The sequence below is a fragment of the Anomaloglossus baeobatrachus genome, chromosome 2 (assembly GCF_048569485.1).
Source record: "Anomaloglossus baeobatrachus isolate aAnoBae1 chromosome 2, aAnoBae1.hap1, whole genome shotgun sequence".
NCBI lineage: Eukaryota > Metazoa > Chordata > Amphibia > Anura > Aromobatidae > Anomaloglossus > Anomaloglossus baeobatrachus.
In genome coordinates, this window is record NC_134354.1 from 432,883,717 (window position 1) to 432,909,014 (window position 25,298).

Below are 25,298 nucleotides of genomic sequence, written 5' to 3' on the forward strand. Positions count from 1 at the left end.
CTTCGCCCAATTTTTGTGTCCAGCCAGGTACAACTAGGCAGCTGGTGATTGGAATCCGCAGCACAAGGTGCCCAAGCTTTCTGGGCACCCATGCTGTGAATTGCAGTCCGCAGCCGCCCCAGAAAATGGCGCTTTCATAGAAGCGCCATCTTCTGGCGCTGTATCCAACTCTTCCAGCTGCACTGGTGATGGATGGCTCACTGGGTAATAATGGGGTTAGGGCTAGCCGTATATTATCAACTGGCACTAAGCCCGAAATTCATGGTGTCACGCCAATATTAGACATGGCCACCATGAATTTCTAGTACAGATAAAAAAAACACAACACACAGAAAAATATTTTTATTAGAAATAAAACACAACACAATTAGTGACTCCATCTTTATTGAAATAAAGAACCCCCCTCCGCAGTAATCCTGGGTCAAGGGTCCCGCACCGTCCAATCCGGATACAATATCATCTGATCGGTTTGTTGGAAGGTAAAGCGATCAGATGATGTGTCAGGTTCAAGGGCCTGAATCACATGACACAGCAGCTGATTGTATAAACGGCTTTTATACAATCAGCTGATGCATCAGTGCAAAAAAACCCCCAAAACTACACACTTCTGTGCAGACTCCTGTCCGACAGCAGCAGTTGATAGTTTAGTGACTTATAGTGTCAGCTGATTCTGTCAGGTGACCGCATCAGCTGATCATCGCCAGGTCTGAGAGAGAGAAAAGAGAGAGAAAAGAGAGAGAAAAGAGAAGAGAGAGAGGGAGAGAGAAAAGAGAGAGAAAAGAGAAGAGAGAGACGGAGAGAGGGAGAGAGAAGAGAGAGAAGAGAGGGGGAGAGAGAGGGAGAAAAGAGGAGAGAGAGGAGAGAGAGAAGAGAGAGAGAAAAGAGAGAGAGAAGAGAGAGGGAAAGAGAGGAGAGAGAGGATACAGAAGAGAGAGAGGAGAGAGAGAAGAGAGAGGGAGAGAGAGAGAAGAGAGGAGAGAGAGAGAAGAAAAGAGAAGAGAGAGAGAAGAGAGATAGAAGAGAGAGGGAGAGAGAGGAGCGAGAGAGAAGAGAGAAAAGAGAGAGAAGAGAGAGAAGAGAGAGAAGAGAGGGAGAGAAGAGAGGGAGAGAAGAGAGGAGAGAGAAAAGAGGAGAGAGAGGAGAGAGAGAGAAGAGAGAGAGAAAAGAGAGAGAGAAGAGAGAGGGAGAGAGAGGATACAGAAGAGAGAGAGGAGAGAGAGAGAAGAGAGAAGGAGAGAGAGAGAGAAGAGAGAGAGAAGAGAGGAGAGAGAGAGAAGAAAAGAGAAGAGAGAGAGAAGAGAGATAGAAGAGAGATAGAAGAGAGAGGGAGAGAGAGGAGCGAGAAAGAAGAGAGAGAGTGAGGAGAGAGAGAAGAGAGGGAGAGAAGAGAGAGGGAGAGCGAGAGAGGAGAGAGAAGAGAGAGAAAAGAGGAGAGAGAGAGAAGAGAGAGGGCGAGCGAGAAAGAGGAGAGGAGAGAGAAGAAAAGAGAAGAGAGATAGAAGAGAGAGGGAGAGAGAGGAGAGAGAGAGGAGAGAGAGGAGAGAGTGAGGGGAGAGAAGAGAGAGGGAGAGAAGAGAGAGGGAGAGCGGGAGAAGAGAGAGGAGAGAAGAGAGGAGAGAGAGAAGAGGAGAGAAGAGATAGAGAGAGAAGAGAGAGGAGAAAAGAGATAGAGAGAAAAGAGAGAGATCTCAGAGAGCTGCAAGATGCAATACATAGAGGACTGGAAGAGTGAATTAGAGAACTCCCAGAAACTCACCATCTACCGGTCACTGCGGAGGGACTACACTCTGGCCCCATATCTGGAAAGGTTACGCCACCCCAAAGACAGGCAGACCCTGAGCCTGTACAGACTGAGTGCCCACAGCCTAGAGTTGGAAACAGGGTGGCACCGACAGACATACAAGCCACGAGAGAAGAGACTTGCCAGCACTGCCAGCAGGGGGCTCTGGAGGACAAGGCGCACTTCCTGCTGAACTGTGACAAATCCTCAGCAGTGAGGGCCTCCCACTTCCAGAAATTTACCACTCATACCCTTGACTTTCCATCCATGGACGAGGAGATGAAACTCCGCTTTTTACTGGGGGAAGAAGAATCAATGGTGGAGATCGCCGCCCAATATGTCACCACATGTCATAAGCTGAGGGGAACATAAGGCCCCTAAATGGACTTTCAGAGCCCAAATTGTGCCCCTAACTCCCTATAACCCTGATCCCCCTTCCACCATACTTACTGTATTTCTCTTGCTTTGGCAACACTAATTGTATTTTGGTCCTGCCAATAAAGAATATTTGAATTTGAATTTGAGAGGAGAGAGAGAAGAGAGAGGAGGAGAGAGGAGAGAAGCGGAGAGAAGAGAGAGAGAGAAGAGAGAGAGAAGAGAGAGGAGAGAGAGGAGAGAGAGGAGAGAGCAATGCAGCCTCATTCCGTGAACTGTTCCGATTTTAGAGGTGTGTCCCGCGGCTCACAGCTGATGTCCGGCTCCTCCCCTCAGTGCATAATTAAATTAAATTATAATTATAAATAAATAATAATTATAATTTAAAATTAAAAATAAATAAATAAATTCTTTACCGGGACGGCTGGGACTCGAACGCATGAACTAATTCTCCTTAGGCAGTAGCTCTAACCATTGAGCCACTGCCTCTAACGTGAGAATCCAGAAGTGGATTATTCAGCTACAAAGAGGAGAGAGAGAGGGAAAAACAGAGAAAAAGAGAGAGAGAAAAAAATAGAGAAAAGGAGAGAGAAAGAGAGAATAAGAGAAAAAGAGAGAAAGAGAAAAAGAGAGAAAAAGAAAGAAAAAGAGAGAGAGAGAAAAAAAGAGAAAAAAAGAGAAAAAGAGAGAACAAGAGAGAGAAAGAGAGAAAAAGAGAGAAAACGAGAGAGAGAAAAAGAGAGAGAGAAAAGAGAGAGAAGAGAGAAGAGAGAGACACAAGAGAGAGGAGAGGGAGAAGAGAGAAGAGATAGAGAAGAGACAGGAGAAAGAGAAAAGAGAAAGAAAAGAGAGAGAAAAGAGAGAGAAGAGAGAGAGAAGAGAGAGGAGAGAGAAAAAAAAGAGTGAGAGAAGAGAGAGAGAAGAGAGAGAGGAGAGAGCAATGCAGCCTCATTCCGTGAACTGCTCCAATTTAAGAGGTGTGTCCCGCGGCTCACAGCTGATGTCCGGCTCCTCCCCTCAGTGGATAATTAAATTAAATTATAATTATAAATAAATAATAATTATAATTTAAAATTAAAAATAAATAAATAAATTCTTTATCGGGACAGCTGGGACTCGAACTCATGAACTAATTCTCCTTAGGCAGTAGCTCTAACCATTGAGCCACTGCCTCAAATGAAAAGCATAGGAAGATTTGGTAGTCTTGACCTCTGTTTTGCACGTGAGAATCCAGAAGTGGACTATTCAGCTACAAAGAGGAGAGAGAGAGGGAAAAAGAGAGAAAAAGAGAGAGAGAAAACAATAGAGAAAAAGAGAGAGAAATAGAGAATAAGAGAAAAAGAGAGAAAGAGAAAAAGAGAGAAAAAGAAAGAAAAAGAGAGAGAGAGAAAAAAAGAGAAAAAGAGAGAACAAGAGAGAGAGAGAAAGAGAGAAAAAGAGAGAAAACGAGAGAGAGAAAACGAGAGAGAGAAAACGAGAGAGAGAAAAAGAGAGAGAAAAGAGAGAGGAGAGAGAGACAAGAGAGAGGAGAGAGAGAAGAGATAGAGAAGAGACAGGAGAAAGAGAAAAGAGAAAGAAAAGAGAGAGAAAAGAGAGAGAAGAGAGAGAGAAGAGAGAGAGAGAGGAGACCAAGAAAAGAGTGAGAGAAGAGAGAGAGAGAAGAGAGAGAGGAGAGAGCAATGCAGCCTCATTCCGTGAACTGCTCTGATTTTGGAGGTGTGTCCTGTGGCTCACAGCTGATGTCCGGCTCCTCCACTCAGTGCATAATTCAATTAAATTATAATTATAAATAAATAATAATTATAATTTAAAATGAAAAATAAATTAAATTAAATTCTTTACCAGGGCGGCCAGGACTTGAACTCATGAACTAATGCTCCTTTGGCAGTAGCTCTAACCATTGAGCAACTGCCTCTAATGAGCAGCATAGGAAGATTTGGTCATCTTGACCTCTGCATTGCAGAGTGAAGTCCCCGGTGACAGCACGGCTCACTTCAGGTGCTGCGTGGAGAGGACACAGAGCGCTCGTGTTCTACGGCGCTTCCTGTCATCTTCATGTAGCAGAGCTGAAAGCGTCGTGTGGATTACTTCGGACGTGGATTGTTGTTTGGGGATTAATAAAGAGGTAAATGAGGGGTTTTTTTGTCTTTTATTCCAAATAAAGGATTTTTCGTTGTGTGTGTTTATTTACTTTCACTTACAGGTTAATCATGGAAGGTATTTTGGGGAGACGCCTGCCATGATTAACCCCTTATTACCCCGATTTCCACAGCACCAGGGTAATTCGGGATGAGCTGGGTCGAGTCCCAGGACTGCTGCATCTAATGGATGCGGCAATTCCGGGCGGCTGCTGGGTGATATTGTTAGGGTGGTGGGCTCCCCAAACTGTGGCGCTCCCCATCCTGACAATACCAGCCTCCAGCCGTGTGGCTTTATCGTGTGGCTGGTATCAAAATAGGGGGGAACGCAGTTTTTTTTTTTTAATTATTTATTTATTTATTTTACTGCACGATATAGACCCGCCAGCCGGTGGCTGTGATTGGTTGCAGTGAGACAGCTGCCACTCATCGTGGGGGCGTGTCTGACTTCAACCAATCATGGGCGCCAGTGGGCGGGGAAAGCAGGGAATACCTGATTGAATAATGAAGCGGCAGCCATATTCAAAAGAGGAAAAGCCGCCGGAGATTTGTGACAGCCGTGCAGCGCCACGCCCATGATCGGTGGGTAGGAAAGAGAAGATATTGTGCTGGGAATGCAGGACGCATGCAGATACGCAACGTGCGCATATAGCCTTACTGTGAAAAGCCACGCTTTTGGTGATCGAACCGTTATCGAACTTAACTCAAACTGCCGAACTTGAAGCAAATCGTTCGAGCTCGTCGAATGACTCAAACACCCCCCAAAATCACTCGAATTTTAAATTGGCGAACCGTTCGAATCGAACATCGCTCAACTCTAGTTAGGAGTCTCGACACAGAAAATAACCAGATATCCCTCAGGGAAGGACCTAACCAAGGAGTGGCTCTTTTTAGGAGACCACCATAACCACCATATTGAGTGGCCCTTTGTAGTCAATATCCCACTCTTTAACGAGTTTAAAGATATGACAAGGGAAATACCAAGGCCGGGTATCCATCCAGAGACAGCTGTTTCAGGGTATTGCCCCTCATCAGTGTGGAGTAGGATTCTGGCTAGGTGGCAGCAATGCCTAGATATAAAAAACAACAACAACAAAAAGAGGAATAAAAATCCTCCAAAAGCCAAACAAAAACTCACAGACTAATGGCAAAAGATGTAACCTGCCCAGGCCAAAAAGACTAATGCACTGCCAGGGGGGGGCGTGGCCTGGACGACAATGTGAAGAGATGTGTTTGTGGAGCTTTCCTGCAAACTCCCTTGATAAATCCCTGAATACTGCTGTTATCACTGCCTCAGCTGGCTGTCAGGAAGATAAGGTGGTGAGGACTTATCTGGGCTGAGTCTGGTGGATGCAGAGAGGTGCCATGGTCCATCGCAGGCAAAAAGATAATGGAGGCGGGAAAGTCCCCAGCTCTCAAGATGGTGCCATGATAAGGCAGGAAGCTGAGAAAGTTAATGCAGCCTGTCAGGAGAGGATGCAGATCACTGCAAGGCTGGAGAAGTTTGCCTGGACTCCAGAGAAATCACTTCAGCATATAGATAACAGAGGTGAGAAAGGAGAGGAGGGAGAAGACAATGCCAGCTCTGATGATATGGGGGATGGTGAAAAGCAGCAAGATAAGACAGGAGAAGTGGAGAAAACACATAGTGCAGAGGAGGCTCCAGAAAACCCCACTTTAAAGGACGTTTTTGCAGTGGTGTCTTTTTGTAAAGAAGCTCTGACTACCCTGACAAAGCAAGTTAAGGGATTACAGGCAGAGGTTGCTGACATTAAGAAAGACCTCAAGAAAGCAGATCTGAGAACAGCGGCTGTGGAGGAGAGAGTGGGGATAACAGAGGATCATATTACAAAACTACAAAAGTCTGAAAAAACATTTGCACAGCAGATAGCTGAAATCATGGCAAAAAATGATGATTTAGAGAACCGCTCTAGAAGAAATAACATCCGAATTGTTGGCATCCCTGAGAAAGCGGAAGGAAGAAACCCCACTGAATATGTAGAAGACTGGCTCAGGGGGAAAATTGGTGCTAATGTCTTATCCAAGCTCTATGCCGTGGAACGTGCACACAGAGTCCCGATGCAGCCACAACCAGCAGGCAGGGGCCCTCGCACTATGCTAGCCAAGCTCCTCAACTACAGAGACAGGGACACTATACTGCGAAAGGCAAGAGACATGGAGGATCTTATGATTGACGGCCAGAGAATTTCCATATACCCAGACTACTCCATTTCTGTTCAAAAGCTACGTATGACTTTTACAGGAGTAAAGAGGCGCCTGCGAGAGATGGGGGTGCAATACTCAATGATGTTCCCGGCAAAGCTAAGAGTGATGGCGTTGGAGCGGGTGCACTTTTATACAATTCCGGAGGAAGCCATGCAGTGGTTGGACGCAAACGAAAAGCGGATCCGTTTGAAGGAATGAGCTGACTGTCTGAATCTGAGTGTGTTGGAGAAGGCCGGCTGAGGCTCTACGACATCCTTAGGAGCTTACAGGGGACCCTTATTGTTTTTTCTTTCTTTTCTCCCCTTTTTTTTTCTTTTTCCTCCTTCCCTTTGGGATTGAGGTAGTATGCAGGGGGAATGCGAAGGGTTTGATGTGAGCTTCGCAGGACATGGGGACTGCCTAATTAGGCGCGGTGGTGGTATTTACAATTTGAGATTCCAGTTTAATTACTGTTCGCCATTTTACTGTTATATTGGTTGAGTGGAATATGATTATACATAGACAGGGTGGGAGTGGAGAATTGTTGGAAAAGGGACGAGTTTTAAAATGTGTCTAAGACGGGAAGGCGAGGGAGGTAGGGGGGAATTTAGTAGGGATTATGGACCAGGCTTGGAAAACCCGATGCTTCACGGGAGTACTCAAAAACAGGAAGTGGTAGGGAGCAGGAGGGGAGGGGAGCAGGGGGGAGGGGGGAAAGGGGTAGGGTGGAGGCAGCATGGGGAGATACTACAAGGTTTGATGGTTTTACTGGGTGGGATAATGGGGGATAGAATTAAGGTGTTGAGTTGGAATATTAGAGGGTTATCAGATAGGTCTAGGAGAGCGGCAATAATTAAATATGTTCAAGACTAGAACCCGTTAGTAATATGTCTACTAGAAACGCATCTCACAAAGGAGACAACACATGTTTTAAATAGGAGATGGGTGCAGAAGGCCTATCACTCCACCTTTTCCAACTATGCAAGGGGTGTATCACTGCTGATCCATAACTCTGTGCAATATGAAGAGATAGAAGTGTATGTGGATAAAGAGGGACAGTGTGTGGCCGTCAAGTGTAAAATATTTGGCAGACTCATGTGTATAGCTGCAATATATTGTGAGGTAGCGTGGTCGGCTGCGTAGCAGAAAACACGGGATCTAGGCACCAAGGGTCACAGCACACGGTTTATTGCACAAACCACAAGTCCAATACAGCATACACTTGTTTCTCCGGCAGATACTCAGGGAGTTGTGTTCACTCCCTCACACACTAGGGCCCACGCCCATGTTCCTGTTTCCTTTTAACCCTCACTTCAGCCTGTAGGGAAACAGGATTAACCCTGGAGTGGAGTTGCCTTCTATAAATGGAGGGAGCATAACCGGGGCGAGACGTACCGGCCGTCATTGACTACCCCGGTCACAGTCTCACAATATATACCACCTCCATATAAGTGCACCAAACTAAGGGAGATGAGGGAATTCTCTGAGAAGGGGGGAGTAATCCCTTTTTTACTGGTGGGGGACTTCAATAATGTGATAGATCTGTACTGGGATAGGAGTAGTAGACCTCCAGGTATCCAGGATAGTTGTATGACTTCGTTTGGCACTCTTATTGGGGAACTTGGAATGGTGGATGCCTGGCGAGTGAGGAATGGGAGGGTATCCTGCTTCTCTTGTTATTCGGCTTCGCATAACACTCTGTCCCGCATTGACATGGCTCTAGCTAGTGATCTGATGGATGCAATGATAGGCGACGTGCAATATCTGACAAGAGTGATTTCAGATCATAGCCCAATTCTAGTGTCCATACGACGGGGGACCCTGACAGGGGGAAGGAGGGGAGAGTGGAAGCTTCATCCAGCATGGATCCGTCATATTAATATGGGGAATATAGAACGGGATCTTGGGGATTTCTTTATCCACAACGAGGGTAGCACTGGTCCGCTGGTGGTATGGGATGCGATGAAGGCATACCTCAGGGGGCTCCTGTTCAGGGATATCTGTAAACGTAAAACACAGACGAGGCAGGATGAGAAAAATAGCCTGGAGGCCTTAGATAAGGCAGAGCTGGAAGCAATCCGGAGTACTACTACGGACGCGAAGCAAAATCTTAGGCAGGCGCATGAACAGGTTAATAAGATGCTTTTGGAGAAGGCGGTAAGGAAGCAGGCATTACAAAAATTGCATTTTTATGAGGAGGGGGGAAAAGTTGGTCATCTATTATCGGTCATAGCTGCAGCTCAAAGGAGTAGCTCATTTGTGCATGGTATGGACACAGTGGAGGGGACACAGGTCACTGAGGTTGAGGAGATCCTTGGGGTCTTTAAAGATTTCTATCGCACGCTATATTCTTCTATTGGAGAGATGAGGGTGGAAGAGGTGGACTCATTTCTTGAGCGAGGTGAGCTTCCGGTGTTGTCTGTGGTGGATAGAGATAAACTGGAGTCACCTATTACTATTGATGAACTGGAGGACGCTCTGCATGGCATGAGCAATGACAAGGCACCGGGAGCAGACGGGCTACCAGTTGAAATTTATAAACAGTTAGAAGAAATCCTATTACCCAAACTATTGAAAGTCTTTGAGGTGGCGGAGGGGGAAGGTATATTGCCTGAATCTATGAGAGAAGCAATAATAGTAGTAATTCCTAAGGAGGATAAAAGTCCGAGGCTTCCAGACTCATATATACCCATCTCGTTATTAACAGTGGACGTGAAGCTTCTGGCTAAGGTGTTGTCAAACCGGCTGACTGGAGTTATATCTAACCTAATACATATGGACCAATCAGGGTTCATGGCCAATAGGTCGACAGCTGCTAATATCAGGAGATTGTACCTTAATCTACAGTTGCCGCCTGACAACCCTGGCCGGAGGGTGATCGCTTCGCTAGATGCCCAGAAAGCGTTCGATAGTGTTGAGTGGGGGTATCTGTGGAAAGTGTTGCAGCATATGGGTTTTGGCCCACGGTTTGTAAAGTGGGTGCAGCTGTTGTATAATAGGCCTACTGCTAAAGTTAGAGTTAACGGTATGACCTCCTCAGCGTTTGAGTTGCAGCGGGGAACGAGACAGGGCTGCCCACTATCGCCGCTCCTATCTGCTATTGCAATAGAGCCTCTGGCGGCGGCCATTAGGAAATCAAAGGAGATCCATGGATTTAAGTATGGGCATTTAGAGGAGAAAATAGCTCTTTATGCTGACGATTTATTACTTTTCTTGGGGGATCCATCAGCCTCATTGGATCATGCCATGCAGATAATAGAGAAATTTGGAGAAGTTTCGGGACTGACCATTATTTGGTCTAAATCGAGCCTCTTTAAAGTGGATGGGGAAGTAGCCTGGACAAATGAGGATACTGGGGCTAACAAATTGAAGAATGTGGATGAATTTAAATATCTAGGTATCCAGATATCTCTGCCAGTAGAAAAATACATACAGGTGAACTTATGGCCTCTCCTTAAAAAATTGAGAGCCAAGGTGGATGCCTGGAACAAGCTACATTTGTCAGTTGTTGGAAGGGTTAATTTACTAAAGATGGTAGTAATGCTAAACTCCTATACATACTGCACAATGCCCCTGTTTGTATTTCAAGGAAAAGATTTAAAGGGATAAACTCGCTGTTTAGGGACCTGGTGTGGGGTAAAAAGCAGCCGAGGGTGCGATTAGAGACTTTACAAAGGCCGAAGGATGAGGGGGGTCTAGCAATCCCAAATCCGGAATTGTATTATATAGCGGCGCAATGTCAACACCTCAGGGGTTGGTCTGATCGAGAGAAAGATGGGGGCATTAAAGAAGTACTGGAATACATAGTGGGTAGAAGTCCATTGGTAATGGGACTAGTGGATGGTGCGGTGGGGCTCCTGGGTAGAACATCTCCTACAATGGCACTTATAAATAAGACCTGGGATAGGCTGAAAAGGGTGAGAGGGGTGACCCGGTTAACTAAGTTTACACCTATCTGGGATAACAGTAATCTCTCGGAGATTCAGAAAATGGGGAATATTGAGGAGTGGAGACGCAAGGGTGTAGTATACATGCATCAGATATTGGACGGAGGAATTGTGAAATCGTTCCCACAGTTACAGAGTGAGTTTCAGCTACCGGCGTCCGGCTGGCTCCACTACAGTCAATTAAAACATGCGATTGCAGCCCAAGCGGCTAAACAAAGTGTGGCCATACAGACTGACCTGGTACTGGAGTATGTGTGTAAGGGCGGAGGAAGCACTAAAGGGATCATTTCTGGCACGTATAAAGATATATTACATACCTTTGTTTTAGACTACCCAATTAAAACTAAATCTAAATGGGAGGAGGAAGTTGGGCCGATAACGGAGGAGGTGTGGGAGAGTATCTTAGAGTATGTCCCTAAACTTTCCATGAGCGAACCGGCCAGACTATCTCACCTATACGTGATTCACCGGGTATATAGCTCTCCCTTACTGATGTTTAAAATGGGGTTGAAAAGGAATTCGGAGTGTCCAAGGTGTCAGGGATCTGACGCAGGTATTTTTCACATGATGTGGTCTTGTCCGAGACTGGTCTCCTTTTGGACTAAGGTTATCCACAAGATAGGAAGAACATATGGGTGTGTCCTCCCCAGGGAACCAGTGATATGCCTATTGGGATATGTTGAGGAGCTTGGGGTGGAAAATACTATGAAAATTGCCATTGCTAGGCTGCTGTATGCGGCAAGAAAGCTAATCACCAGGTCCTGGATTAAAAAAGACCCCCCCGATCAGGGGAGAGTACATTAAAAGGGTGAAATGTATTCTTCAGCTGGAACAGGGAGTGTATGAAAGAAGGGGGAATGTTAAAATGTTTGAGAAGCTATGGTCTCCTTGGCTGCAATGCGGATAGGACGAGTGATGGACCAGTAAACTGATATGGGACGGGGATAGCCGTCTAAGACCTCTGATGTGTGTGTTTTGTTTTATTTGTGTTACTAGTTGTTCCTCCTGCACATAGGGGTGAACGGGATGGTTGCTATACTGCAGTTGGAGGGTATTATAAGTGTGTACTATATGGGATGTAGTATCGGGGAGAAGTGTTGCTGCCGGGGTGGGGGAGGGGGCGGGAGGGGGAGTTAAAGGGGTAATAGATGTGATAAATTTAATTTGGATGCCGATTTGTTCTTCTGTTGTATGTATTCTGTTTTAATAAAAAAGTATCTGATTTAAAAAACAAAAATGCACTGCCAGGATGCAGCAAGACCTCCACTAAATGAAGACATCACAGGTGCAAAGGGAGATGGTAAAATTGCACACTTGTGGCTTGCATAGGTCACTGTGCACACATGCAGGTTCACAGTATCTGGTAAGCAGCCTATTAGTTACGCCCATCACAGTATGTGATGTGCTACATGCAGGGACAGTGAGTGTAGTATGCAAGGCCTAAAATAAACAGGCCTGGGCAGTTTACATCTTCTGTCTGTGAGTTTTTGCTTAGCTTTTGGAGGATTTTTATTCCTCTTTTTGTTTATATATATATATATATATATATATATATATATTATATACATGATATATTAGTGTAGGGACCCACAAAAATGAGGATCCTTGAAGTGGATTCCGTACTATGGCCATATTATCTACTAATACCTCATATATTTATTTATTCTTTTGCCCAATATATTTTATACAGGATGAGGCCAGGTCTCTTTTTGTTAGGTTTTGCATACTATAGTCATTGTCCCTGTATGGAGCACATATATAGTACTGGCGCAGCCCCACTTGCATCTACTGTGATGGGCGTAACAAATAGGCTGCTTACCAGATACTGTGAACCTGCATGTGTGAACAGTAACCTATGCAAGCCACAAGTGTGCAATTTTACCATCTCCCTTTGCACCTGTGATGTCTTCATTTAGTGGAGGTCTTGCTGCATCCTGGCGGTGGGAGCAATGCATAGTAGACCAGCAAGACAAAACAATCACTGATCTCGGGGAGACCAGCCAGAGAAAACACTGCCGGCCGCCAACAAAGGCGTTCAATACAGTGAAATCTAGGTGCATTGCCCCCTGGGAAGTATGCATATCAAAAAGGTCCGTGGAGCCTCTGGTAGGAGTCTCGACACAGAAAATAACCAGATATCCCTCCGGGAAGGACCTAGCATACAATGAGCACCTATTCTGGTGTTTCATTTTCTATTTGCTCATTCACTATATGATAAAAATATTTGGATTTTTCAGATTTTATTACTTTGGGCATATACGCAAACAGCAACACTAAAACCAGATTTTTTTTTATATCATTTTTAAGATTTTAACATTTATTGTTTGAAGAAAAGGAAGGTAAATTTTATTTATATATCTTGCTAATTTGTAATATTTTTTCATTTCACTTAGATGACTTTAAGCTGCAATAACTTGTATGTCTATAAAGTAGAGTACACTACTCTAGTATTGCAGTACATTGTAAAATTACTAGTCTTCTTTTTTCCATTCGTCTTTTATCAAGGACAGTCGCAATGTAAAGAGGAGGTCTACAGAAGTACCTTGGCACCATAAATTATTTCACGCCAGGTTAAGGGCTTAGAACAAATGGTGGCCATCTTGCATATATTTTAAATGCCACAGTGAAGCTTGACAGTGGCACTGAGGAAATTAAAATTATGTGATCTGAACTAATGCCGATAACATCAGTTACTCTCGAGGTTGTCAAATGATGCTACTTTTTGGAATAGTATGGCCAGAAAAAGTGTTCACTGAAGAATTGCAGCCAAATACCATAGCTTTGACAGCCAGACAAGCTCAAATGAATCAACTAAAAAAATTACAAAGTGAATGGAACCTGTCTTGTTAAACTGCGATATTGTCTTGGCCACAGCGCTGCAGCTCAGCTTCAGGGTGGTGGCAATCGTCTTATAGCCTAGGCCATCTTTATGTAGAGGAACAATTATTTTTTTCAGATCTTCAGAGAATTATTTGCCATGAGGTGCCATGTTGAATTATCAGTGACATGTATGAGATTGTGAGCGAGTGAGCGATAATACCAAATTTACCACACCTGTTCCCCATTCACACCTGAAACCTTGTATCACTAATGAGTCACATGACACCAGAGAGGAAAAATGGATAATTGGGCAAAATTTGGTCATTTTCACATAGGGGTGTACGCATTTTTGTTGCCAGGGGATTATACATTAATGGCTGTGTGTTGTGTTCAGTTATTTAGAGAGCACACTAAATTTTCTACTTTACATTCTATCAAAGTGTCTTCAATGTTGAGGGAAGTACTCATGTCTGAGATATACTATAAATATATAAATATATATGTATAACGTGCCCACGGGGTTGGAGTTTACCCGTCACCGGGCCGCGGTTCTTCTCCTGGGACGCCGCGGTGGCCTTGCCCAGTTCCGTGACCCTGGCGGTGTCCATAAAGATGGGAATGGGGATGATGGGGGTAGTTATTCGTGATGCCACCTGTGGTGTGCGGCCAGTTATTAGCCGCCGCTGCGGGACTTCTCTATCTGCTGGGGTGCATGGTGACGCAGCTCGGGTGTTACAGCTCTCCACAGGCAGAGCTTGGACCCAGGGAGGATGATGATGGTGGTAGTAGTCGCCTATGGCGAAGGTGTGCGATGTTGAGAGCGCCAGCAGTAATGGGACAACACAGAGGGATGCAGTTCAAGATCTTTACTCACTGGAAGCACACCGCCGTTAGGGTACCAGTCTGCGCTGTGATGGGCTTCAGCCAATCCCGGATACTTTGGAGGTTCGAGGCCGGTGTTTCCTTCTGTGAGTCACCTTTCGACGGCTTCCCTCCACCCCAGCTTCTGGGCCGTGGAACGGGTCACGGGTTCCTACTGCACTACCAGCGAACCCTGGGATCGCCCTTCTTTCCTACGAGCCCACATCGACTTTCCAGCTACAGACCACGGGCCTCAAGCCGTCCGTGTCTTTCCTTATTTCCTCCTGAGTGCGACCTGGTGCTTACTGCGCCCGGAACAGACTGACTAATGTGTGAGATGGCTCCTAATATCCCTGTTGGTGCCCCGCCTCCCGAGTTCCTGAACTAGTGGGCAAGAGGTCCCATACCTCGTGATGGCCACCCCAGCACCTACCCTAGCCCAGTCCCAGTGGAAGAGCCCCCGTGTTATGTGTTGGTTGATTGTGTTGTTGGTTGTGATTACCGATAATGACCTGATCCGTATCTGAGATGAATACTGCACCTCGGGTGAGGTGCAGTACCCTGTGGCGCCTGAAGCCGCAGGGGTGCCACATTATATATATATACACTGTGAGGTTGTACACAGTTCACACTCTGCAACATGGGGTTTTTAACTCGCTTGCTGCATTTCAGAGGTAGCAACAGGAACACAGTTCATATAAAAGTTCAGCAGTTTATTAAAAACTCCTCATAAACTACACACCAAGTTACATAACAACATTAGCCTTTCTTTGGCTTTAAAGGCAGATAAACACAGTTACAGACTGTCTTACTTCACGGTACGCCTGCTCAGGAAAAGATACCTCTCCTCAGACGTATCCCAGTGGAGATATCTCCCTCCACTTGCCCACTCCATTCAGATGAAGTGGTCCTTTCCAGAAGTTTCAAGCCTTTACACATGGTCCAGGTCAGGACTCTCCAACTCTCGCTAGTCCCAGAGGAATTCTTCTCAGAGGCTTCACATACAAATAGCTTCCTCCCACTCAACCATGTTCCAAACAAAACAATCTCCATTTTACATGTCATGAGACACACCCATGGCAGGGGTATGTAGGCAGCCAGACCCGTCTAGCACGTTGTATATTCTTAAAGGGAACCTGACACAAATACACTACCAAGAGTTGTGGCACTACAGGTCCCATAGTAACATTTTCAGGTTTTATATTGCAGGGGATCTTCTCCACTGTGACGTGTAGTGACCATTTACAACACTGGTGGTCGCTACTTCACAACACACATACTGTACATACATACACACTCTGAGATTTCAAGATAAATACCTAAATTAAAGAATTTACTAACCTTTGTCTCTTTTAATTCCTTGGTTACTGGCAAACCAAGACCGTGATGAGCCAAATAGAGCAGCAACACAGAGCTCTCCTCCTGTTGATTTACTTGGGGAAATCTGTGGAGCTGGCTTGGCTTTGCTTTAAAAAAATAAGAAAACAAAGAAACATAACATTTATTATAGCTGGAACTAAATGAAAATTACATTAAAAATAATAACATTCTAAATATATTATGAGTAAACTTTATTGGGTTTGATATTCCACAATATTCTTGTGATTTTTTTTCAACAGCAGTATATTAAAAAAACAAACTTAGAATATACAGTATACTAAGTCAAAGAAAATCGGTTGACAAATGCAATGTACTACGCAAAGCAGTAGACATGTAATGCAAAAAATTGAGATTTCATACTTATGATAAAATGTTGTCTGAGTTTAAAGAAGCCACGTATGATGACTTTTCATGAGCAACTAAAAAATTATGTAGAAATGGAGTAACCTTTTATGCTTAATTTTCTGCACAAATATAGAAATACTTAGTAAAAATAAAAATCTGAAATCATACAATTGTTGCGACATTCATTTTTAGGATTGCATTGCAAATAAACCCATCTAACTGTTGCCAACTAGTGTAAATGGAAAATGTGAGGAAGAGAATGTATAAGGCAGTGGATTATGAGGATTCGGGGAGAGTACATTTGATGTGTTTTCAGCAACGTCTGATAGATGGTAAAAGACAGAACAGTCCAATATAAATAGGAAGAGCAGGCTACAGTAATGTCCTATGAACAATGTGGCATTTGTTACCTAAAGGCAAAGTGTTTATCCTCCAAAAATTTTCATTTTGCTGGAATGTGTCACTTAGGTTATGTGCACACTGGATTTTTCAGGAAGGTGTGCTGCATAATCTGCCTGAAAAAGTGCTGAATATACTCTAAAAATAATGCATATATGCCATGTAATGTAAAAATGGCTTGCTGCTCATATGTTCAGTCTTTTGAACCGCTATCGCCTTCAGGATTCCAAAGACACAAAGCTATTAAAAGAAGTGACCTGACCATTCTTCAGGGGACTCATGCCTGGAAGCTGCTCAGAAGGTTGCGAAAGTTTCTTAAAAAAAAAAAAAAAAAACTGTTGGTCAAAGGCGTCGCACAAAACAATCCAAAAGACTTATTATCTTAGGTGGGCTTTACACGTTGCGACATTGCTACCGATATATCGTCGGGGTCACGTCGTTAGTGATGCACATCCGGCGCCGGTAGCGACATCGCAACGTGTAAATCCTAGGTGCGACGATGAACGAGCACAAAAGCATAAAAAAATCGCTGATCTGTGTCACGTCGTTCATTTCCATAATGTCGTTACTGCTGCAGATATGATGTTGTTTGTCGTTCCTGCAGCACCACACATCACTGTGTGTGAAACCGCAGGAACGACAAACATCTCCTTACCTGCGTCCACCAGCAATGCGGAAGAAAGTAGGTGGGAGGGATGTTATGTCCCGCTCATCTCCGCCCCTCCGCTTCTATTGGCCGTTCGCTTAGTGACGTCGCTGTGACGCCGAACGCACCTCCCCCTTGAAGGAGGTTCGCTACGGCAGTAAGCACCAGATATCGCATGTACGACGGGGGCCGATGCTATCGCTCTCGACATCGCTAGCAATTGCTAGCGATGTCGCAGCATGTAAAGCTCGCCTTAGTGTCTTAAATTGCCGATGATTCTATATCATCTCATGAGCTAATGTTATTTCCCCCAAAGGTCGATTTGATATTCACATGTTTTTTAAGTGTATTTTATAATGTGTGGTTTTTCTTGGATTGAATAAAATTATTGATTATCTTTATTATTGTTGGGATGTGTGCTTCCTTTTTGTGTGGTCTTTTTCTCCTCTATTGATTCTTGCCTTCCACACAAGAGGCTGCACCCCTCTCCTTATTGGATTGGCTGTGCACCCTGTTTTTTGTTTCGTCCCAGTTTTTTGTACCTCAATCGCCTTCAGGATTCCAAAGACACAAAGCTATTAAAAGAAGTGAACTAACCATTCTTCAGGGGACTTATGCTTGGAAGCTGCTCAGAAGTATGTTAAAGTTTATTAAAAAAGCCTCTTGATCCTGAATAACTCTGTGGTTTGACACATATCTAAAATATGTTATGGGCACGTACCCTTAAAGAAAAACTGTAAGCAGGATTTATCACTGTAAAGTAAATCCATGGGCAGAATGGCGCTATGATGTTGATTAAACTGATACCTGCGATGAAGGAATATGATCTGTGATTATTGAATAATTAGTCTCTAAAGTTTACATTTAATGACATCTTCTGTGCATCGGTGTGCATCACGGTGGGCCTTGGGGGTAGGGACGTCTTCTGCTTTTCCACCCCTCCACTTGCCTCCTCTGTTTCTTTTACAGGTCAATAACTATTCAGTTACCTGCCTCCTTTTTAAATTCCACTCCACCACCATCATTGGGGTGGGCAGCTCGTGAGCAGTGTGATTCAACAGGCGGTCTGCAGGTCTTTAATAAAATGGCGCCTGAGACGAGTATGGGCAGAACCAGATTTCAGCTCAATGAATTGTTCATTAAGCTGAAATCTTGATCTGCGCATGCACTGTCTCTAGCATCACTTTATCTATGACTGTCTATGGAATCACACTGCACACCTGCCTCCCACCCCACTGACAGCTGCAGTGGCATGGAATTTAAAAAAGGAAGTAGATCACTGAAAAATTCAGTGACCTGTTATAGAAACAGAGGAGGCACGGGGAAGGGCAGAGAAACAGAAGAAGACCCTACCCCCAAGTCCCACCCTAATGCACACCAATGCACAGAAGACGTCATTAGATGAAAGCTGTAGAGGATAATTAACAACCACAAATCAGATTCCTTCACTGAAGGTATCAGTTTAATCAGCACCACAGCACCATTATGGACATGGTTTTACTTGATAGTGCTAAATCTTACTGACAAATTATCTTTAAAGAGGTTTCTATAATCAGAAAAACATGGCTGATTTCTTCAAGCTTTCTTCAAAAACAATGAATCAGGCTGTGTGTTGCATTGCAACTCAAACCCAAATACTACACGCAACCTAAGTCAAGAATGTATCTGGAAGCTGGCAGCCACAATTTTCTCATTCTGGACAAGCCCCTCAAGATATGATAAGATAAAACATAAGATGAGTACACAAATGTCATGGAGCTGCAGTACAAAATTTAAACAGGGCCTCTAATAATGGTGTTGGATTTTGCCAGCCAAAACATGAGCTTTGAATTTTTTTTCCTCTAAGATTTCTTACAACCTTCTTTGTGACCAATAAAGTTTCTTAGTAGAGGGTAGTCTTATGCAAGTTCTTGCCACCTGATAAAGTGGCTGTTTCTTCTCTCTGCAGCTCTATAGCTGTTGGATGCACCAACTGTCTGGCAATATTGCCTTTTCACATAAGACATAGTTGGTAGTGATGAGCGAGTACTAAAAAGCTCGGGTTCTCGAGGCTCGGGCCGAGCATCCCAAGATACTCGTGTACTCGGCCCGAGCACCGAGCCCAATGTTATCCTATGGGAGACCCGAGTATTTTTATGAAATGACCCCCGGCAGCATGTAGAAACCCTAAAAATGTCACACAAGTCTCAGAAGAGTGCTCAAATGACATGGCAACAGCATGGGGAAGACCCCTTGAAGCATTTATCACTCAAAAGTCACAGCTGTGAACAATTTTGTCCGCGTTTTACGCCATTTTTACAGACTCACCAGAAAACCTTCCAAAATGACACCAAAATGAATTTTCATGGCGGAAATGTTAAGGGCACATACCCAATAGTGAGATAGAGCTGGTGTATGTTACTTTTGGAGATTACATGAAAGATTTTACGTGAAAACATTGTGTAGCACTTCGATGTCCCTGAGAAGAGACGTACATGAAGGCCTCTTGAGTCTAATGTGCCCATTTTGAGGAAGTGGGTCTATTGTAGTATAGCCCTTTGGCAGGGCAGCCAAAAATTGGGAGGCTCCACATTGTCCCTGGATAGAGACGTGCATGAGGGCCTGTAACCCTGAAGTGCCCATTGTAAGGAAGTGGGTCTATTGTAGTATAGCCCTTAGGCAGGGCAGCCAAAAATTGGGAGGCTCCACATTGTCCCTGGATAGAGACGTGCATGAGGGCCTGTAAACCTGAAGTGTCCATTGTCAGGAAGTGGGTCTATTGTAGTATAGCCCTTAGGCAGGGCAGCCAAAAATTGGGAGGCTCCACATTGTCCCTGGATAGAGACGTGCATGAGGGCCTCAAAACATTGTTCCCATTGCAAAGGAGCGGGTCTCCTGTCGTTGTAATGTCCATTCTGAAAGAATGGGCGAAAAAATTTACCACTGGGAGTATACCTGAAACAAAGACCTAACTATTGTAACGGTCATCATGGTGGCGCATGAGGAGAAGGAGGAGCAGTCCAGCGATTATCCAAAGTCCAGAAGTGTGTACCCATGGGTGAGTGGAGGTACATGGCAAATTCCCGTTACAAACTTTAAATTCCGCTCTCATTTGCTGGTGGTGTGGTGAAGTCTGGCCCAATCCAACCCTTGTTCATCTTGATCAGAGTCAGCCTGTCAACATTTTCAGTTGACAGGCGGGTGCGTTTATCTGTAATGATTCCACCTGCGGCACTAAAAACACGCTCTGACAAAACGCTAGCGGCAGGGCAGGCCAGGACTTCCAAGGCGTAGAGAGCCAATTCATGCCACGTGTCCACCTTGGATACCCAATAATTGTAAGGCACAGAGGAATGTCGGAGTATAGTTGTTCGATCTGCAAGGTACTCCTTCAGCATCTGGGCAAACTTAGGATTTCTTGTGGCACTACCCCGCACCTCAGGGGCTGTGGTACGTGAGGGGCTGAGAAAACTGTCCCACATCTTAAAGACTGTTCCCCTACTTCTGGCGGATTGGACTTGTGCCCCTCTCGGCTGTACGCCTTGGTTGTCCACTGATTCCTGACCTATGCCGCTAGCGTTTTGTGAGGGGAATGCTTTGCCTACTTCCGTGACTATGGCCTTCCGGAACTGCTGCATTTTGGCTGACCTCTCCGCCTCGGGAATAAGAGACATAAAGTTCTCCTTGTAGCGTGGGTCTAACAGTGTTACCAACCAGTAATGATTGTCGGCCAAGATGTTCTTAACGCGAGGGTCACGAGACAGGCAGCTTACCATAAAGTCAGCCATGTGCGCCAGACTCTTAACAGCCAGTACTTCAGTATCCTGACCAACACGATTACTGAACATGCTGTCCTCCTCCTCCTCCTCCTCCTCATCTACCCTGTCCTCTGGCCAGCCACGCTGAACCGAGGATATGACTGGTGTGCATGTCATATCCTCAATTTGGCCGGAGAGTTGCTCCATGTCTTCATCCTCCTCCTCGTCATAGTCCTCCACTGCACGTTGTGATGAGACGAGGCTGGGCTGTGTGTTATCACCCACACCCACTACTGTTTCTTGCTCCAACTCATCGCGCTCCGCCTGCAATGCATCATGTTTGTTTTTGAGCAGAGACCGTTTTAGAAGGCAGAGAAGCGGTATGGTGACGCTAATAATGGCGTCATCACCACTCACCATCTTGGTGGAGTCCTCAAAGTTTTGGAGGATGGTACATAGGTCGGACATCCATCTCCACTCCTCAGGTGTTATGTGTGGAGTTTGACCCATTTCCCGACGGCGTAGGTGATGCAGGTACTCAACAACTGCCCTCTTCTGCTCACATATCCTGACCAACATGTGCAGAGTTGAATTCCAACGCGTGGGGACATCATACACCAGTCTGTGAGCCGGAAGATGCAAACGGCGCTGAAAGCCGGCAAGGCCGGCTGAAGCAGTAGGTGACTTTCGAAAATGTGCAGACAGGCGGCGAACTTTTACCAGCAGATCAGACAGCTCTGGGTATGACTTTAGAAACCGCTGAACCACGAGGTTGAGCACATGGGCCACGCATGGAACATGTGTCAGCTGGCCTCGCCTCAAAGCCGCCACCAGGTTCCGGCCATTGTCACACACGACCTTTCCTGGCTTTAGGTTCAGAGGTGTGAGCCAGTGATCTGCCTGCTGTTTCAGAGCTGTCCACACCTCTTCTGCATTGTGGGGTTTGTCACCTATGCAGATTAGCTTCAGTACAGCCTGTTGCCGCTTCGCCGAGGCAGTGCTGCAGTGCTTCCAGCTTGGGACTGGTGTGGAGGGTAAAGTGGATGAGGATGCGCAGGAGGAGGAGGAGGCTGAAGAGCATGACATTCCGGAGCTGTAGAGTGTGGGTTAAACCCTGACTGAGGTAGGGCCTGCAAACCTTGGTGTGGGAAGGACGTGTTCCGTCCCTCGCTCAGACTGGGTCCCAGCTTCCACAATATTAACCCAGTGTGCCGTCAACGAGATGTAGCGGCCTTGCCCACAAGCACTTGTCCACGTGTCTGTGGTTAGGTGGACTTTGGGTGAAACAGCGTTGTTCAGGGCACGTGTGATGTTTTGTGACACGTGGTTATGCAATGCGGGGACGGCACACCGGGAGAAATAGTGGCGGCTGGGGACCGAGTAACTTGGGACAGCTGCCGCCATCAGGTCGCGGAATGCTTCTGTCTCCACCGGCCTAAAAGGCAACATTTCCAGCGCAAGCAGTCGCGAAATGTTAGCATTTAGAACTGTGGCATGTGGGGCGTTGGCAGTGTATTTGCGCCTGCGTTCAAAGGTTTGCTGAATGGATAACTGAACGCTGCGCTGGGATAAGGACGTGCTTGATGATGGTGTTATTCTGCGTAGGCAACTGCAGGTGCAGGACCGGAGGAGGCTTGTTCGCAGGCAGCATGGACAGGGGATTGGCTCGCATGCACAACAAGCGAAGACGTAGCAGTGACATCAGCAAGCACTGCTCCTCGACTCTGTTGTACTTCCCACAAAGTCGGGTGCTTGGCTGACATGTGCCTGATCATGCTGGTGGTGGTCAGGCTGCTAGTTTTGGTACCCCTGCTGATGCTGGCACGGCAGGTGTTGCAAATGGCCTTTTTAGAGTCATCTGGAGCCAACTTAAAAAACTGCCAGACTCGGAAAGACCTAACATTTGTACAGGCACCTTGTGTCGTGTTGTTGTTCCGGGGAACGGTTGCCTGACTTCTGCCTGGAGCCACCACCCTGCTTCTTACTGCCTGTTGGGAAGCTACGCCTCCCTCCCCCTGTGCACTGCTGTCCTCGCTCTGCATATCCTCCTGCCAGGTTGGGTCAGTTACTGGATCATCCACCACGTCGTCTTACTCTTCCGCACCCTACTCCTCCTCCTGACTTCCTGACAATTGTGTCTCATCATCGTCCACCCCTTGTTGAGACACGTTGCCAACCTCGTGAGAACGTGGCTGCTCAAATATTTGGGCATCTGTACATACGATCTCCTCATGACCCACTTCAACATGAGCTGGCGAGAGGCCAGAATGTGCAAATGGAAACATGAACAGCTCTTCCGAGTGTCCAAGTGTGGGATCAGTAATGTCCGAGGACGTGTACTCAGCCTTGTGGTAGGAAGGAGGATCAGGTTCTTAAATGTGCGGTGCAGTATCACGGCTACTGACACTTGACCGTGTGGAAGACAGAGTGTTTGTGGTGGTGCCAATCTGACTGGAAGCATTATCCGCTATCCAACTAACAACCTGTTGACACTGGTCTTGGTTCAAGAGCGGTGTACTGCTGCGGTCCCCAAGAATTTGGGACAGGACGTGCGAGCGACTAGATGTGGCCCTTTGTTGTGGCGAAATTAGAGCTTGCCCACGACCTCGGCCTCTGCCTGCACCACCATCACGTCCACTTCCTTGTTCGTTGCCAACGCCCTTGCGCATTTTGCAATGCTGTGCTGACGTGTATTCACTAGACTTGTGTGTTATATCCAAGTTTGTGCAAAACGCACACAAGTGCACCTGTACGCTGCCACCGACAGGCACACACGTGCGGTTTTTAAATGCAAGCACGGACGCACTAAGAACCTAACAGGTTTTTAGGAGCGACAATTACTGAGAAGTCTGACACTATCAGACACTGCTGACTGACATGTATTATACACTAGACTTGTGCGTTATATAATAGTTTGTGCAAAACGTGCACCTGTACGCTGCCACCGACAGGCACACACGTGCGGTTTTTAAATGCAAGCACGGACGCACTAAGAACCTAACAGGTTTTTAGGAGCGACAATTACTGAGAAGTCTGACACTATCAGACACTGCTGACTGACGTGTACTATACACTAGACTTGTGCGTTATATAATAGTTTGTGCAAAACGTGCACCTGTACGCTGCCACCGACAGGCACACACGTGCGGTTTTTAAATGCAAGCACGGACGCACTAAGAACCTAACAGGTTTTTAGGAGTGACAATTTCTGAGAAGTCTGACACTATCAGACACTGCTGACTGACGTGTATTATTCACTAGACTTGTGCGTTATATAATAGTTTGTGCAAAACGTGCACCTGTACGCTGCCACCGACAGGCACACACGTGCGGTTTTTAAATGCAAGCACGGACGCACTAAGAACCTAACAGGTTTTTAGGAGCGACAATTACTGAGAAGTCTGACACTATCAGACACTGCTGACTGACGTGTATTATTCACTAGACTTGTGCGTTATATAATAGTTTGTGCAAAACGTGCACCTGTACGCTGCCACTGGCAGGCACACACGTGCGGTTTTTAAATGCAAGCACGGACGCACTAAGAACCTAACAGGTTTTTAGGAGCGACAATTGCTGAGAAGTCTGACACTATCAGGACTGTTTTAGACTGTGTACACCAGCCCCAGATATGATGAAGGCTGGTATACGGTCACCACTAGGAATGGCTATATACCCTTCCTGCCTGCCTGGCTATACCCTGCCTGCCTGTATACAACTATAATAGTCCTGAGAAGGACTTCTGGTCACACTGTTTGCAGCCCTGCTACGGAAATAACTATAAAGGGCCGCAAACCTTTCCCTGAAGCAGCAACACTCTCCCTGCACTGACTGTCTGGATGGCTGTGTGCGGAGCACAGCGCGCCCGCCGGTATAAAGGCTCGGTCACGCTGTGCAGGCCGGCCAATCACTGCAATTCCACAACTAACAGGGCTGTGGCATTGCAGTGGTCTGCCAGCCAATCCCTGCATGAGGGCTGGCTCTCAAAAGAGCGCCAACATGCAGGGATGAAGACCACGAGTACAGCACGAGTATCGCGAGATTACTCGGTCCCCGCCGAGTAGCCAGAGTACAGTGATACTCGTGCGAGTACCGAGTAGTAACAAGCATACTCACTCATCACTAATAGTTGGTAATCAGATGTGTTTTATTTATTTCCTCCCCATATGTTAGGGTCCTGTCATGCGATGTTCGATTCCAAACTCATTAGCTGCCACGGTAGAATCAGGGCCTGTTCACACTGCAGAGTCTGATAAGCAACCTGGTGTCTTCTAGCTGTTCAGCCAGAGCTGATCGTCAGCTGTTTCATGTGCATTATTCGTCAGTCCTGCAGGAGTTAAATCCTGCTGCTCTGGGAACTCTACTAGGAGCTCAGGTTTCTATTATCCAATCACAGCCATCTCCTTCCTATATTAGGTACTGGATCCTCATGCTCAGTGTCAATAATAACTCAAGCATGTGCAGTGATTCAGGCCTTATAGTGGTGATCCAATTTTTGGTGATCTGTGCTGTGCTATACTGAGTGGTGAGGAAGTTTCCTAGTTGCTAGTTTTGACCTGTCTGTGTTTAGTTGTGGGGTTTGTGACTACGGTCCCAGCCTGCCCCTCGACCCCTCGGGGAGTGGGAGGGGAGTTACACCAAGGATAGGAAAGGAGTAAGGCGGGC

General features: G+C 45.9%; 1 protein-coding gene across 4 annotated transcripts in view; it reads right to left on the reverse strand.

The window, feature by feature from the left end:
• The window catches only part of BCAS3 (BCAS3 microtubule associated cell migration factor), a 1,792,248-nt gene that overhangs the window by 915,821 nt on the left and 851,129 nt on the right, over positions 1 to 25,298 (reverse strand). For all 4 annotated transcript variants that reach the window (XM_075336241.1, XM_075336239.1, XM_075336242.1 and 1 more), the window contains one exon: positions 15,468 to 15,592. In XM_075336241.1, the coding sequence (XP_075192356.1) occupies positions 15,468 to 15,592 (125 nt within the window). The remainder of the gene's footprint in view (positions 1 to 15,467; positions 15,593 to 25,298) is intronic.